At 36.1% G+C, this 17,164-nt stretch overlaps 1 protein-coding gene across 2 annotated transcripts; it reads right to left on the bottom strand.

Annotated features, from left to right (window-relative positions):
- Positions 1 to 2,150: 2,150 nt before the first annotated feature.
- On the bottom strand, positions 2,151 to 16,690 carry LOC126965785 (probable ATP-dependent RNA helicase pitchoune). 2 transcript variants are annotated; one of them, XM_050809550.1, is made up of 11 exons: positions 16,498 to 16,690; positions 16,259 to 16,342; positions 15,282 to 15,416; positions 12,159 to 12,419; positions 10,593 to 10,742; positions 8,796 to 8,960; positions 6,731 to 6,872; positions 5,457 to 5,616; positions 3,929 to 4,081; positions 2,894 to 3,064; positions 2,151 to 2,522 (listed from the first exon to the last, which is right to left on the bottom strand). In XM_050809550.1, exons 1-11 carry the CDS (start codon positions 16,595 to 16,597, stop codon positions 2,202 to 2,204), a joined length of 1,842 nt encoding a protein of 613 aa, XP_050665507.1. In that variant the 5' UTR covers positions 16,598 to 16,690; the 3' UTR covers positions 2,151 to 2,201. The 2 variants fall into 2 exon arrangements, with proteins under 2 accessions (XP_050665507.1, XP_050665508.1); XM_050809551.1 differs by lacking the exon at positions 2,151 to 2,522 and having other exon boundaries at positions 2,888 to 3,064.
- Between the last annotated feature and the right edge of the window lie 474 nt (positions 16,691 to 17,164).

Here is a 17,164-nt window from a genome sequence, read left to right as displayed (position 1 = left end):
TGGAAGAGGAGGGAATTTACGGGTAACCTAATGCAAAACAGGGCCCAGGTGTAATAGCAGTAATAATGAAACATAATATATAAAGAATTTTAAAATACTTCAAGTTAATGTTATAATACATGTTTTCAGTTAAATCGAATACATGTGTATTCGATTTAACTGAAAACTCTATGCAAGAAGCTGATGCGACACTGATGTTATACTATATGAGCGAAGCGGGGCGGGTCGCTAGTATATTATATTTGGTGTTAGGCCTTGTTCAGATATAATGAGACAAAAGAGAACAGTGTGTGTTGCGAAGCGAGTAAAAGAGATACAGACACTTGCTAAAATTCGCTATATTTTATAAAGCTTTTGTTTTGCTTAAAGCAAACCCTATAGTCTTTTAAATGACTGATGGCAAAAAATTTAAACCACTTTACTATTACTAAATGCAAATAAACTTTGAAAAGAACGTCTTTGAATTCATATGAAGTGCGAAGAAACTTTTCCCCCAATCTATTATATTATGTGCATAGTTTCCATAGTGGCCGAAACGTAAATGGCCACCGGTCCTCGACACTAACCTATGGGAAACATAGCGGCGCTAGGCCGCTACTTCACGCCGGTATTCTGTGCGAATGTGGTAATTAACCCGGACGAGTCTGGCCCGATTATGCTGACGTCATAAGACGGCAGCGTGACTCTACCACTTCTAAAAAGCCCTTAGTCGCCTCTTACGCACCCATGGGCCTTGGACTCCCCTATTCTTTTTACGCCCCGGGGAAAGTACAGGGCATGTACGACTATTTGATGATGTATGACTATTTCCGCTATATAAGTGTGCAGGAATCACAAAAGACGATTGAAAACAAGTAAAAAAAAATGTTTGTATAACCTGTAAGCAAACCTTTGAATAACTCTTACTAATTACGTATTACAGAACCAATATAAATAGTAGTTAAAGAAAACTAAAAAACACGCTTTTTATAGAAATAAAATTAAAATAAACATTAATTACTGCCTTATAAATGAAAATTATATAAGTTAACAAAAATCTTGTTTTGCAAATTGAAAAATTTATCAAATTAACATATTATCGACGGTCCTCGATTAATCTACGAAGTTTGGACGAATTCTGGCCATTGAAAATGGGTCAAAATCGTGCCCAAATAAGTCGGTCACAAACAAACACACATACAGGTGAAGGTAATAAAAAGCGTGTAAAAATTAAGAGGTTTCTTATGGTGGATCTGAAATACAAACGTCATACCCTCCCCCCTACTCCTTAAAGTATGTGAATCTATAGTTACTACGAAACTAGAGTCTGAGTGGATGACTTGATTAAATGTGTACTTATATTAGGAAATTATTAATACCTATATAGTTCCTACAACAATAATATATATTATTAGTATGAATGAAAGAGTATGAAATAATAATTCTATGAGTGAGGTAAATTAAAATTAGAGAGGACGAAAAAATTAGGAAGGAAGCTTCTCTACAAACACCACACAATGATATTCCACTTATCAATAAAGGCCGGACCGCATTAGAGCGGCGCTGCGCTGCGCGTCGTATAGATATATATCGATATACCAGTTTGCGTGCGAGCAACATTACAAGATGAGCGATAGTGACGAGGATTTGGTAATTATATTTATTGTGTGCAGTAAAAAAACGAATTATGGAAGAGAAAAAAATAAGAAGAAATTGATCGCTTAATACCAAGGGCACGCTATCAAGAAGGCAAATATCACTATTTATTTCCTCGACTTATTAATGAATCTACACGATTTCACACTTACTTCAGAATGTTGACGACAAAACTATAAACTCAACAATTAACAGTATGCAGACGCGTCGCTTGCTGTGTCGCACTCAGGGTCGCTGCTGCACTGCGCGTCGCGTCGCAGCGCGTCAAAAATATTCTCTCGGAGGCAACTATGCCGCGACGCGCAATACAGCATCGTTCTAGTGCGACCTGCTCCATACAAAATAATTGAAACTATATTTTGACGCTTAGTGCAGCGCCGCGGTAATGCGTTCCGGCCTTTAACGTGTTATCGGGCCGCAGAAATTAAGTTAAATATATCTCCGTGATAATTTTACATGTACATCATCGTAAATATTTAAAAGACGCATAACGAGTAAAATAAGAGCCAAGACACTTTCATTACATAATTTATTTTATCAAATATAACAGTACAGTTATTACAACATCAACTTCTCGGCCTTCTGTTTTCACCCTTTTGCCGGTACACCTTTGTTTTCTCAACCCTTTTATTCGGAGCATTAAGTGACTTGAAGTATCCAAAGCCACCGCCACCTTTTCGCTTTTGCATCGGACCTTTTGGTGCTACTTTGAGCTCTACAGCCGGTGGAACAGTGAAGCCGAATGACTTTGATACTTTTGCTAAATCAATAGTATCAATATCAAATATGGTTTTCAAATGATGCGAATCATAGGCGCGTAAGTAGCTCTTAAATGCTTCCTTCGCTGATTGGTTCAAGAAATAATTTCTGGATATTAACTTCTCAAGCTGAAATAATAAAACGAATTTATTTTATAATTATCTTTCGGTTGCAATATCGGCGTATCTTTAATATTTATTGAGTTAAAGCACTTAATTCCGTAGTTCCATAAGTTGTGTCGCCAACCAACGGCAGACTCATTTTAGCCAGGGTAGCTGATATACCGTCTTGATTATGAGACAATTAGAAAATAAAAATTTTGCCAATACTATCGATTTATTAAGGCAGGTGCAAAAAAGTTTCTACATTTCTGGAATTTATTTGTGTCTTGAGTGCAATTCGTCATAACACAATTTATAGATATTGTTTAAAGTCAGGATCAAAGGATGATAAAATGAATAAAACTGCTTTCATTATTAATATTTCAAGAAATTTATACCTGCAATTGAATATCAGCAACTTTGTTCCATGAAAATTCGAATTCGTTTAAAGTTACTTTGGACTGCTTTAAATATCTGAGGAATCCTAGTTCCTCAGGTCTCAGGAACAATAGAGCATGGCCGCTGGTACCAAGACCTCTAGCAGTACGACCAACTCTGTGAATGTATTCCTGAAAATGAGAAAAAAAATTACAATCAAAATACATATCGTGCTTTTGTCGTAAACGTTGGTTTATTCTATAACTATTGGACTACATATGCTCTTATTTATACTAGATTTATTCTGTTACGTCGAATTTTTGCGAGTCATACCATTCAATACGTATCTACCGACGTAAAGGAATCACGACCTTGAACCACCTAACGCTTTTGTAAACAACTTGTTTTAATTTCTTGTTTAATATTAATTCTGTTCGCTATCATTCGAGAATATTCAAATTCAATTAGTTATTGACTAACTGAGCGATAAAGTGAACATTAACAGTTGTTCCCAATATTCAGTCTATCTCCGGTTGTGGCCTACTTAAAAATCGTAACTATCGTTGACTTTTCTGTCCCAATAAATTGTCGATGGTAACTCACCTTATCCGTACACGCTGTCTGTCAATGGGACGACTTATAGCTTACCAGCGATAGAAGTTTGTGTGGAAATTGCAATTCACGCGTCCCAATATAAGGTGATAAGAATGACTTATCGAGTATATTGGGGCAGCTTCAGATTATTGACAGCTAATTGCTGACAGTAGAAGGTAGTAATTTATCTCTATCTGTAGATAGTACATTGGGAACAGCCGTAAGTGGACTTTACGTACTGTATCAAGTAAGAAGTATATAAGTGACTGCTGCGAATCCGCCTTCATTTTAATAAAAGGAACATTTTAGCGAATCTGCGATATCTCGGACAACTGTTTACGGTTTAGTATTGTTGTATGGCTCTTATTAAAGTCGTGTAATTAATATAAATTTACATATTAAATAATTCACAAAGTCGATTTCTTTCTGAAATAAAACTTATATTGAAGAATTCTTATTACCTTGGGATCATCAGGTGGGTCATACTGAACAATCCAGTCGACAGCGGGTATATCAAGTCCTCTGGCAGCCACATCTGTACACAGCAGTATACCAGTCTCTGCATTGCAGAATTGGAAGAAAGTAGTAGTACGTTTTGATTGTTGTTGTTTGCCCTGTTAATAAGTAAACTCACTATAATATAACAAATTATGGGCCAGGGCAAGGTTCAAAGGGCATATTGTAGGTGTGTTGCCTTCGTTTATGTACCCAGTAGTCGTAGTTAGTTTCATTAGTATTCAGGTCTTTGTTGAATGCATAGTATTCTTTATGGTAGAGGAGGACAAACAAGCAGACATGAGGGTTACCTGGTTGTATGTGAGCTAGGGCTTCCAATCCCGCGGCCTGTACTCAATCTCGGCATTTGCGGGACTACGAATTTTCAATCCCGCGGGATCTCGGTATTTTATTTACGTACATATTACTATTATTAAAAACACATTTTAAACTGATAAATGATTACTTAATTATTGAGTTTTTCAGCTTTTAATATTAACTGAAAATGTTTGCGAAGGAAATACAACATTTCCAAACTGTCGTCTGCCAAACTACTGCGTATTTTACTCTATTGCCTGGCCAGAAAATGCCTTTCTGGTTCCACACTTGTGGGCGGTATTCCTTTTAAGGGCTTGTACGTGAATGAATCTTTCATTCACGTACACCCTTAAATTTTTATTCTATTCTAAAAGGATGTATCAATAAACATCACGAAAATACGAAACAGTTAATAACTTGAGTTATTAAGAATAATAATTCACGCAGATTATCCTGTTTTGCATCGCAGGCACACTTTTTTCTAGTCCCGCAAATCCCGCCCCCGTAATCCCGCATCTCGATTGGAAGCCCTAATGTCAGCACAGCGGCGGATACTCACTTGTAACACCAGAGAAAGAACTTTGCTGACCTTACAAAGCTTTGAATTAACATACATATGCATTCGATAACCGAAAACACATTGAAACGTGGCGGGTGAGGATAAATCTGCACCATGGTGAGACATGATGGTTCTACCCATAGATAATTTATATGTCTAGATAGAGTCTCTTGCTGTTAGACAACCGATAAAAACAGTCCAGGAATATTAGTTTAGTGTGCGCGTGTATTAGACAAGTTACGTCTTACACTCGCAATTTGTAAGACACTTTGTGTGTAATGTGCGTGAATTGCTCAAAATAGAGATTAGTTCTAAACTCAATTTTTTCGACGTTTTCACGATCTAAGGTTCCACCGACGCTTTTTATAATATGATGGCGATTCGTTTGAGGGCTTCTAGCGAGGACAAAAATTATGTACACTTATAATTTACACTTTTCCTAAAATATATTAAATATTGATTTAAAAACATACAATCTAAAAAAACTAATCCTGCTATACCATAACTATAGAAAACATAGTCAAGCTCCGAAAAACCAGAATATATATGGCACCATACTTATTTCACACCTCCATCTATCACAGTGAAAATAATGGTATCATAAAAATTTTACTTACATGTATAGACATGACTGGCAGGTCAATATAATTGAACAACTCATGGTGATACTTGACAGACATACACGTGGACAGGAACACCATCACTTTCTTCTTCCTGTTCTTCTTGAGGAATGTAAACAAAACCATCAACCGTTTCTCAGAGGGGCATACTATGTACCTAAAAATATTAAATGATAATGACAATTTTTACTCACAAATTACTTAAAATACAAAATTATTTGTCATATTGCAAACAGAATTACAGAAAACATCACTCCCCTTATCAGTGGGAGGCTCCTTTGCACAGGATGCCGGCTAGATTATAGATACCACTACGGCGCCCATTTCTGCCGCGAAGCGTAATGTGTAAGCATTATTGTGTTTCGTTCTGAAATGCGCCGTAGCTAGTGAAATTATTGCGATTTGCCCAGACTTAACATATTATGTCTCAAGGTGACGAGCGCAATTGTAGTGCCGCTCAGAATCTTTCTGTTTTTCAATAATCCTAAGTGGCACTGTATTGTTTTGTTGGCGAACACGGGTTACTGTATAACGAAAAGAAAAGTAATGTCATGGTATTTCGCTCAGGCCCGGATTACATACCGCCTATTTATTTGAACGGAACGAAACTAGCAATAGCAGAAAAATTTAAATATTTTGTCACAAGTACCTTAAGCGACGACGTTGACATAGAGAGAGAAAGGCGAAGTTTATCCGTAAGATCTAATATGATTATAAGAAGATTTAAGCAGTGTAGTAAAAATGTTAAAAAGCTTCTGTTTACCTCATATTGCCAGTCTTTTTATTCAAGCAATCTTTGGGTTAATTATACGCGTAAGGACATGAACATCTTAAGAGTTCAATATAACAACGCATTTAGAATGTTTATGGGCCTGCCGCGTTATTGTAGCGCTTCCTTAATGTTTGCATTGTATAGGGTTAATGATTTATATGCAGTAATTAGAAAAAAGATTTTTTCTATTAGAGACCGCATTAGTAAAAGTTCCAATATTGTTTTAAATGTAATGAATAATTTTGAAAATATAATGAATAGACATTGGCTGTTAAAATTAAAGTGTTCAAATAAATGCATTTAATGTGTTATTTAGTAATAGAATAAGATTCAACTAACATTATATGGGATGAAATAAATGATATTATTATTATTATTATTGTAATGGGCAGGGCGTATCAATTACCATCAGCTGAACGTCCTGCACCTCTCGTCCCTTATTTTCATTAAAAAAGATTATTATTATATTTGAAAATCAAATTTAATTAGTAAATCATACCCTTGCTCCAAAGAGTCAACAGTTGCCTGTTCCCTGTGGTCATCAACACCAACATACACTGGTTCATGCTTCACAGCTAATGCAGTCAATGCTTCAGTTTTCTTCGTTTGAGTCGCACTGAATAGCATTGTTTGACGCCTTTCTATAAGTTTATTATCTCATTAACATGCTAGCAATGAAATACAAGCTCTAATAAAAAAAGAAATACTTTTCGAAAATAGTGTGAACAGACACTGGACCACTCTGGTGTTTCAAGAGATGAGAGCAATATGTGGCTGTAGCCTAGAGCGACAACTTACATAAGCCTACCTATTGACTTGTGATTGTATGTGTTTTTATAATTCTATATGTTTTTATATATAATACTAGCTGACCCAGCAAACGTGGTATTGCCGATATTAAAATCGCGATACAAAAGTAACTGTTGATCGTAGATGGGTGAAAATTTGAATGCTGACTCATAATCAAACAAATTAAAAAAAAATGTAAAAAAAAATCGTGTGGACCACCCTTAACATTTAGGGTGATGAAAAATAGATGTTGTCCGATTCTCAGACCTACCCAATATGCACTCAAAATTTCATGAGAATAGGTCAAGCCGTTTATGAGGAGTTCAATGTTTAACACCATGACACGAGAATTTTATATATTAGATTATAATGCGATTAGTCGTGACACTATAAACAAAGGCATTCTGAGAATAATGTTATAATATTTAAATGAGAATCTACATTAATAAAATTATTGTTTTCATTTGTATTACATCACGAAAAAACTGTTGGATAGATTTCAAATAAATCTTTTAAGTTTTATTCCTGACCATTATTATTGACCATTCTTTCGATTGGCATCATAAGAGTAGGGGTGTGTTTTTTTACATTTCAGTCGGTTCGATTCCCAGACGAGGCAAGTAATTTTTAGAAAATCTTTGAAGGCAGAATTACTAACTGTTAAAAATAACACAAAGTCTTATTCAGTAAAATAGCCTATCTTCGATATTTAAGGTACTTTCCCTTCATGTCCCATAACTTTGGGACATCCTGTATATATATTATATATAATGACAATGGTCTTTGTTTGAGCCTCAATCACGCTAAACCACTGATCGTATCGACATGAAACTACCACCATTCGATGCGAAATTTATCCTAGATGGTTTATGGCTATTTATTATTCGAATTCAAACGGTCCTTCCTTTTAAAATTTGCCTAGCTGGAACGGCTAGTTTAATAAAAAATTAATAAAGTTTAACAATCAACGATATTATAAGCACTAACGGCGGTTCCCAATATTCAGTCTATCTCTTACTTGAGATAAAAATCGGAACTATCGTTGACTTTTCTGTCCCAATAAAGTTATCGACGGTAACTCACCTTATCCGTACACGCTGTCTGTCAATGCGGACGAAGTATAGCTTACCAGCGATAGAAGTTTGTATAGAAATAGCAATTCACGCGTCCCAATATAAGGCGATAAGAATGGCTTATCGGCTATATGGACAGCTTCAGATTATTGACAGCTAATAACTGACAGTAGAAGGTATTAATTTATCTCTATTTGTAAATAGTAGATATATTGGGAATGGCCGTAAGTGCTCAGACATGTATGTACTTGGACGAAGACGCGGGTATCGAATTTAATAATTACTTACTGCTCTTCTTATTATAAGTATGGTTATGGCAGAAAAAAATACATGGTGATATATCAAATCAAATCAAAATCACGTTTATTCACGTAGGTCACGGAAATGACACTTATGAATGTCAAAAAAAATAAAAAGAAATCTTATTGAATCTACCGCTACTTTGTAAAGGATTGAGCTAATGAGAAGAAGTAGCAAGAAACTCATCGCCACTCTTTTATATCAAGATTTACAGATCATTTCAATTATATATGTAAAATGTAAAATGATGCAACAAACACACTCAAACGTCAAATAGGCAATGTCTTACACGAGTAAGTCAAAAAAGTAAATGTAAATTAATACAAAAGTTATTAAGTACAGTAGCTGCATCATCCACATACACCATAAATATAATATATAATAATTTTAGATACTACTTACTAGGCAATAATTTTATAATCTGTTTGACTTCCTCTTCAAATCCAATTTCTAAAATTCTATCAGCTTCATCTATTACCAGGCATTGTAAATTCTTGAACAAAAAGTCAGGAGTATTCTGTAAGTGATCCAAAAGCCTGCCTGGAGTGGCTACTAATATGTTTATACCTGATTGGGCAAAATTAAGAGTGTTAGACATATTATGGGTAATAGTAATTAATATTTGTACTTTAATGTTGACATGGGAAGCTGTAGTCACAGATACTCAAAGATGAATGTTAAGATGGTTTCGCCATATAGACAGGATGGATGGAAAAAATGTATATACCTTTGCAATGTATATTCTTCTACAATCGAATTGGGGATATATGGGAAAGGGATCAGCGGGCCTACCATAAATTCTTATTGCGATTCAATTGACAACCTAAAATGAACTACTTTGCTATTTCATACCATGACGTGATTAGATATATCTAATTTAGGTTGACATCAAATCAACTGATTAAATCGCAATGATGTCAATTGAATCGCAAACTGATTTAGTTCGTTCATTCAATCGTACCATGAGGTAATATTTCAACCTAAACTGGATAGCTTACGTGTCAAAGTAAGCGATTCGAAAAAAGTTGCTACTTCCTTAGAGGAAAGTGAATTGTGTTGTAAATAACTTTTAAAAAATAGTGAAAACATACAGAAAAGGAAAATTTTTAGGAGTGGTAGTGCCATGTTAGGTCCTCACGGACACCAAGGGGTTGATTCCAGCGGCCGAATTCCACCATCGGACATTACGTGCAAAGTACCATCCGCATCACGTAGACGTCTGACATTCGACAACCGCGCGTTTTGTTCGAAATTTCTTGCCTCGCACAGCCATTTTGTGGAATCAACTACCGGCAGCGGTCTTCCCGAACAGATACGACTTAGGGACCTTCAAGAATAAAGCATACTCCCACCTTAAAGGCCGGCAACGCATTTCTTGACACACCTGTTGTTGCGGATGTCCATGGGCGGTTGCCTCACCTCTCCCCATCCCGTCCTCCCATCCCTCCCCAGCCTCTTGCCCTTTTGCCCCCTCTCATATTTAAAAAAAAATTGATGAGAAATGAGATTTGAATACTTTTTTGTAAAGCAAAATACTGAAAATAAATACCAAAAATGACAATACTTAAGACGAGGCAGTAAGAGAACTGCAAGAACTAATTAAAAAAAAAGGACTCCGTGCTCCTGTCAAATCAAACATCAATGGAGGTGCGTTCATAACTCGTTATTTTAACGAAAACACCTAATTTAAGCAAACATTTAAATTGTAATTCAAATATACAAAAAAGGGCTTAATGGTTTATAATTTGACGCTATAAAGCGCATTTTAAAATGTATTTTTAGTATTTTCTACGCAAAAAAAGCGCTAAAATCATATCACTTTAGGTTTCGAAACGCAACGCATATGGTTTGAGTAAGAGAGACAAACCTATGCAACGACTGTAGAGCGTCATCTCTTTCTCACATCGCAAACCACAGACAAATTTATTTCGTTCATTCTTCATAAACGATCCAAACGCCATTCAGTAAGATGCACTTCATGGTACGAATTTTAGCGATTCAGTTTAGGTACCTAAACTGAACTGCATCGGAATCGCATCGCTTATTAAAAGTTGATGGTAGGCCCTCAGGTATAAATAGAGAGACTGAGAACCAATATATGAAAGGATGAGTATTTCTATTTCTAACATATATATAAACAAAAATAATTATAATGTGGAGGGAAAAGATGGACTCAACATTTTGTAGTATTTATATTACCTTTTGATAATTTTTGAGCTTCTGTACTTCTATTAGCACCGCCCATAACCAAGCCATATGTATGATGATGGTATTTCATCAACTCCATCAATACTCCAAACGTTTGCATCGACAACTCTCGTGTTGGGGACAAAATAATGACACCTGTGCCTAAAATATTATGAAGTCAATGTCAGTAAGAATAAGTTGAAATAATTAAAAATCTTTAATTAAAAAATAAAACTCAGATATCCATTCTGTGTTCATGAAAGTACTCTAAACACTTCCATTATTTTGATATGAATGTAAACATGCCTCAACAGTTTTGCACTGGAGACTCGATTTACTCACATCAAATATTATGACAAGTGGAGTTCATTTCACATTCGCCTTTTGATCATCATTGTATTTCTTAATCCTTTTTATTATTAACAAATTACATATAAAAATCATAATTCATATACATACAATATAAACTCATTCAAGTTTTACCATGTACAAAATGTCGTAGATACACATAATATTATTTAATTTTAAAGTTTAACTACATATTATAAAAGAAAAAGAAAACAACTTAAAACTATATACTCATATTAATTATGTAAAAAAAACATAACAAAAGCATATAGCTAAACATAACAAACATATAGCATATTTTTGGTGCGTAAGGACATATGAATTATGTTACAAGCCAAATAATTTACGAATACCCTCAATATTAACAATAAAAGTAAATAGTAGATAGAATGTATCAATGTACTTCCAGTGATTCTATATCATGTAAAACTTTTAGCAGTGCATCTCTTAGGAATTTTTACATGCATGTTGTATTCATATTTTATTAATGTACTTCTAGCTGATACATCCATTCAGTTACATGTATCACAATTGATCATTGGGAAGGAGTGACATCTGTTTATCCAAGATCATTTTATCAGGTACAAATACAAAATCAGTACCTCTATGGTAGAGCGAGAAGATCAGTAGCTCTAGGTGAGCCAAAAAAAAAATATGGAAAATTATAATATGGATTTTTCAAAACAGGTTCAGATATAAGACTGCAGCAGTGAGTAAATTCGCCTCTCATTCGCTGATTTTATGTTCTCATGTAAGTTACAACTGTCTTAATGAGAAATAAAGTTCTTTAAACCGGAATTTAATACTTTTGTACAAGAAATATTTTTCTTAATATGCATCAAATTAGCCATTTTGGAATTTGTCATCTTAATTTACTTTGTGGTTATAGTGTAAAGTCCTTGAATGGCGACCACATACCGGAAGATGCAGTTGGTAGGCCGTTCACAAGATTGACCGACGACCTTGTCAAGATTGCCGGAATATGTTGGATGAGGGCAGCACAGGACCGATTTTCGTGGATATCCATGGGGGAGGCCTTTGTCCAGCAGTGGATGTCTTTCGACTGATGATGATGGTGATGATAGTGGCAATATTTCAGCTGTATAAGTATTACAGTATATGGGGTACAGCCTACTGACAGACAGTCTTATGTAATAAACAGGGCTCTCATTGGTTACACTTTCGATATGCAACTCTACAAACTAACCTAATTATGTTTTTCATGCTTACCATTCCTAGGTTTGAACTGTAATTTGTAAATGAGTTCAATAACAGGTATGAGGAATGCCAATGTTTTGCCAGATCCAGTTCTAGCAGCACCAACAAGATCCCGGCCTTCTAATAGAGGTGGTATAGCTTTTGCTTGGATTTCAGTCATTGTTGTAAAACCCATATCTTTGATACCCATTAGAGTGGGTTCACAAACTTTGCCTTCCAATGACGTAAATTTCTGATCTGATAGGATGCCAAGACACAAACTTGATCCAGGCACTGAAATTTTGAATAACACCAAATTCAATCAAATTATATCATTTATTCCCATAGGTCATAAGCAGAGACTAAAAACTATTAAATACAAACTACAATAATGTATTGAATATTTGAGTATTAAAGTGTGGCCCATTGAATCAACATCCAAAAAATTACTGGCCACTCTAATCTCCAAATATTCATACAATGTCAGAAATCTCTTTTTTTATATAAGAGGGAGCAAATGGGCAAGTAATGCACATAATGGGAACTGGTGAGGCAACCCATGGATGTCCGAAACCCCAGGGGCAAAGAGATGTGTTGCCGGCCTTTTAGTTCGGAGTATGCTATATGCTTGAAGGTCCCTGAGATGCAACTGGAATTTTGCATTTTAACACAAAATCCCAAACAACTTGTCTGAGCAAGAATAAAAATGGCAGATGGATGAAGAAAGAAGACTCTAGAGAGACTCTGCGATAGGGATATTAGGGAAAATGCCCTCATACAAAAACCGCTACATGACAACCAACACGCCTATACTCAGGGCAGATCAACCGAATCCGCACTCTATTGCGTAACATCTCTCGCAATGAAAGGATTATCACGTAAACAATCAACATAAGGTGCTTTTATTGATATCGAAGGCGCCTTCGACAAAACCCCTTTCACTAGCATAGGCCGAGCGCTAGCCGCTCATGATGTAGATCCTACAATTGCCGGGTGGATAGACAGCATGTTGAGGCATAGGGCGATACGATTTACTGTGAACACCAGTACTAGATGTGTGGTGGCAACGGGCTGCCCACAAGGAGGGGTACTCTCGCCGCTGCTCTGGAACCTTGTGGTAGATGAGCTCATCACAAGGCTAAACAAAAAGAAACTGTACACGGTGGGCTATGCTGACGACCTCGCCATTCTAATAACAGGACCAGTCGAGAACGTCTTATGTAGCCTCATGAGATCTGCTTTTAAGATTTTGGAAGAATGGTGCGCGCAACACAAACTCACAGCTAATCCGTCAAAGACGGAACTAATACTATTCACTAACAAACGCACCCTTGGTAATCTAACATTACCAAAGCTGTTCAACACCGAACTAAGCCTTACTAAAGAAGTTAAATACCTGGGGGTTATACTGGATAGTAAGTTGCTTTGGAACAAACACCTTGAAAACAAGCTGGAAAAAGCATGCATCATCTTTTGGCAGTGCAGAAGACTCATAGGCAGAACCTGGGGTCTTGCTCCAAAGATAAGCAGATGGCTCTATACAGCAGACATCAGACCAATTATCTCCTACGGAGCAATAGCGTGGTGGCCCAGGACAGAGCTTGTGACAGTACAAACCAAGCTGCAGCGTTTCCAGCGGCTTGCCTGCACAGCCATAACAGGATGCATGCGCACCACGCCTTCCTCGGCCCTTGAAACTATTCTAGGGCTAACACCACTCGACATACACTTTCAACAAGAAGCGACAATGGCGACTCTACGTCTAAAGCTGTTGGGTGTATGGAAGAATGAAGACGGCCTAACAGATAAGCTCTGGAATAGGGTAACAAAGGATTATCCACTCTGTGAGGCACCATGTGATAAGATAACTAAAACAAATACCTTCCATAAAAACTATCACATACAGCTATATGAGAAAGATGCTGACCAGTCAGGTGTAAACGAACTAAGAATTTACACAGACGGCTCGAAAATGGCTACTGGAACTGGTGCCGGCATATTCTCACAGGAACTAAACATACACATTTCCATACCCTTGGGCACACACAGCTCCATCTTCCAATGTGAGTGCGTAGCCATCAAGGAAGCCGCCAGCGCTATATTAAGAAGAAAGGTACATGGCCACAACATCAGATTTCTTTCTGACAGTATGGCGGTACTAACAGCGCTGAAGGGTACCACACACAACTCAGCACTAATACACGAATGTCACCAAACCCTGGAGCAAGTTGCCTCTTATAACCAGGTAACTCTGCAATGGATCAAGGGACATAGTGGTTCGTTGGGTAATGATGCAGCGGATGAGCTTGCAAGGCGGGCATCGGCAAATACAGTGTCTGGTCCATTGCCACTTCTGCCACTGCCCTTCAGCCAAATGCGCTCATGGATACGCTCTCTCACCAACGACCTACACAACACCCGATGGATGAATGTCTCAAGCTGTAGACAGTCGAAGGTGGCGATACCTGCACTATCGCCCAAACTGACACGTAGACTTATGAGCCTCAACAGACATGACATCCGTATAATGGTGGGCACCCTAACGGGTCACACATCACTAAACAAACACCTTTTCACAATCGGCGTAACGGACAGCCCTAAGTGCAGAGGTTGTCTGACCGAAGACGAAACGGTCGCTCACGTAATCCTGGAATGTGCGGGGGTGGCCAACCAACGGGCAAAAACCTTAACCAATACAAGGTCGCTCCAAGAAGTCTGTGAACACCCCAGGAATGTTCTGAACTTCTGGAAGGAGCTGGGCTGGTTGGAGTAACCGGCCATTACTGCACGCAAAATGGACCCATGCTAGTGGTTTAATTGCGGAAACAGGAGCCCTATACCATTACCATTGGATGAAGAAAGAACCAACAATCTACACATTGCCAAAGAATCAGCCCGAGCAGTGAGATTGAAAGATGTTACATTATATTCATTTGTAAGGAGCAGCATTTAGAATATTATGAAAAAGTAACAGTTTACAAAATTATTTCATAGCTGCATTAACAGCAGAAAGTACAATCTCATAACCACTCAAAACTCTCAAGAAGAGTGAATGACCGAGGAGAGGAGAGATTAATACTACCATTTGTTTTTCATGTATATGTATACTTGTAACATATTATCCCTCTAACCCTTATGCTTTTGACAGACACTTACACTCAGCATCCTGCTTTTTTTCATCAATATTGTTATCCACATCAGCTTCTGAATTGTTATCATCAGGTTCTTCCTTTATTTCTGGTACAGGTTCATCTGAATTACATTCTGTTTTTGGCTTCTTTTTTTTCTTTTCTGTTAAAATATTTAAAATGATTATCTCGCAGAATAATTTGTAAAATATCTTTATGCAGCAGGATCTTTAAATTTTAATGGCCAGACCATTAAGTATAGGTAAGAGAATATAGTGGACTGATGAAAATTTTGGTTAGAGATAACTTATTCAAAATATCAGAAAAACTCAGCTAAACCTGTAATGATAATTAAAACACATCACAATGCCTATGGGAGAATACTTTAAAGTTAAGCAAAGGTTTTATTTGAGCTCACTGATAAACACACTGGTCATTGTTCAATTTACCAGTGGTTATAAACTTAAGTTAATTTAAGAAGGTATATGTTGCAGTGAAAAGTAACTTTAAAAATAATTATTTGATTAGGTCAGATGGTTGGAATTATACACCCACATAAAACGAAATGTCATTGTGCCGAAACTAAAGAATGATGATGGTATAAATTTGTGATCCACCTTTGACATATATTGTGAAATTTGTTCATTACAATTCAGGAATCTATCTATGTAATCCCTGAACTCAATATATCATCTTCTTTAACTTATAAGGGATGATTGACTAAACATATATTACAGTTGAACCTCTATAAGCCGAAAATCAAGGAAGACACCAAAAAAATAAGTTGTAGAGAATTTCGAATCAGGCGGATTTTGATTTGACATAAAGAGGTTGAGATTCATTCTTATTTTTTCATTACGCAGGCAGTCAGTATTTTTTTCTTTCAATTTTATATGTAAATTGTTGAACAAATTGATGTGTATTGCTGTAGAAGTTAGAACCAAAGTACTCCCCATTCATATTGTTCTTATAAAACTGTAGTGCAGTACACTTTTAAACACTTACTCTTTTTGGGTAGCATTTCATTGTTATTTTCAACATGTGTTCTTTTGATTGCCTCCTGTTTTATGCTTTCTTTCTCTTCTAAATCTAAAAAATACATACGTTATTATTTAAATACATACTTAAGATATTTATTTACGTAAAATGTGCTTTCCAATAGTATGATTTTGTATCAAATTAATAAAATGATACATAAATTGCAAATGTTGACTTGTTGAAAAACACTATAATAATAGGGTTACCTTCTTTATTGTTAACATTAGATTTTTGAGCTATTAGTGTCAATTTTTTCTTCTCTCGTTTTTTTATTTTTCTCATTAATATTTTGTCAGGCATAACCATTGCTAAAAATTAATTTAAAATGTTATATTATCGTATTTATTTAATATGTACTCTTACAAAGTAAAACACGTGGTATGCGGTATCAACTATCAAATAATATTTTTATGGCACTTGGCACTGGCAGTTGGGACAATAACAATTGACACTTGACAGTTATAGATTTTTATTTTTAAATTACTTGTTTTACGAGAATCAGGTGGTTATTTATTCACGTGTATCGGTTGGGTAGCTAACACGCGTGAGTCGAGTGTTATTACAGTTTATAATTACATTTTCTTACAGTGCCTATTAATAACTTGTGTATAGCAGTTTTTATTATCTTATTGGTGGTGGAGTATTTTTTACTAGTAAGTATTTATTAACAATTTAACATAGATATCTAATTGCGTAAAACGAAAGTTAGTAAGCACTAACTTATACTTACTACCAACTTATCCATTATGGATATAACCCCCCCAGAACCTCCGGATCCTCCGGATATTCCATTACCTGGATCGAAACGTCGTTTACAGGACACGGCGACACATAACGTAAATGCAGTCTCTAAAAAGACAATTATTGATACCG

This window comes from Leptidea sinapis, chromosome 8 (genome assembly GCF_905404315.1).
Source record: "Leptidea sinapis chromosome 8, ilLepSina1.1, whole genome shotgun sequence".
In the NCBI taxonomy this organism is placed as follows: domain Eukaryota; kingdom Metazoa; phylum Arthropoda; class Insecta; order Lepidoptera; family Pieridae; genus Leptidea; species Leptidea sinapis.
The sequence above is the reverse complement of the archived record's forward strand: the minus strand, read 5'-3'. Positions and strand labels throughout refer to the sequence as shown.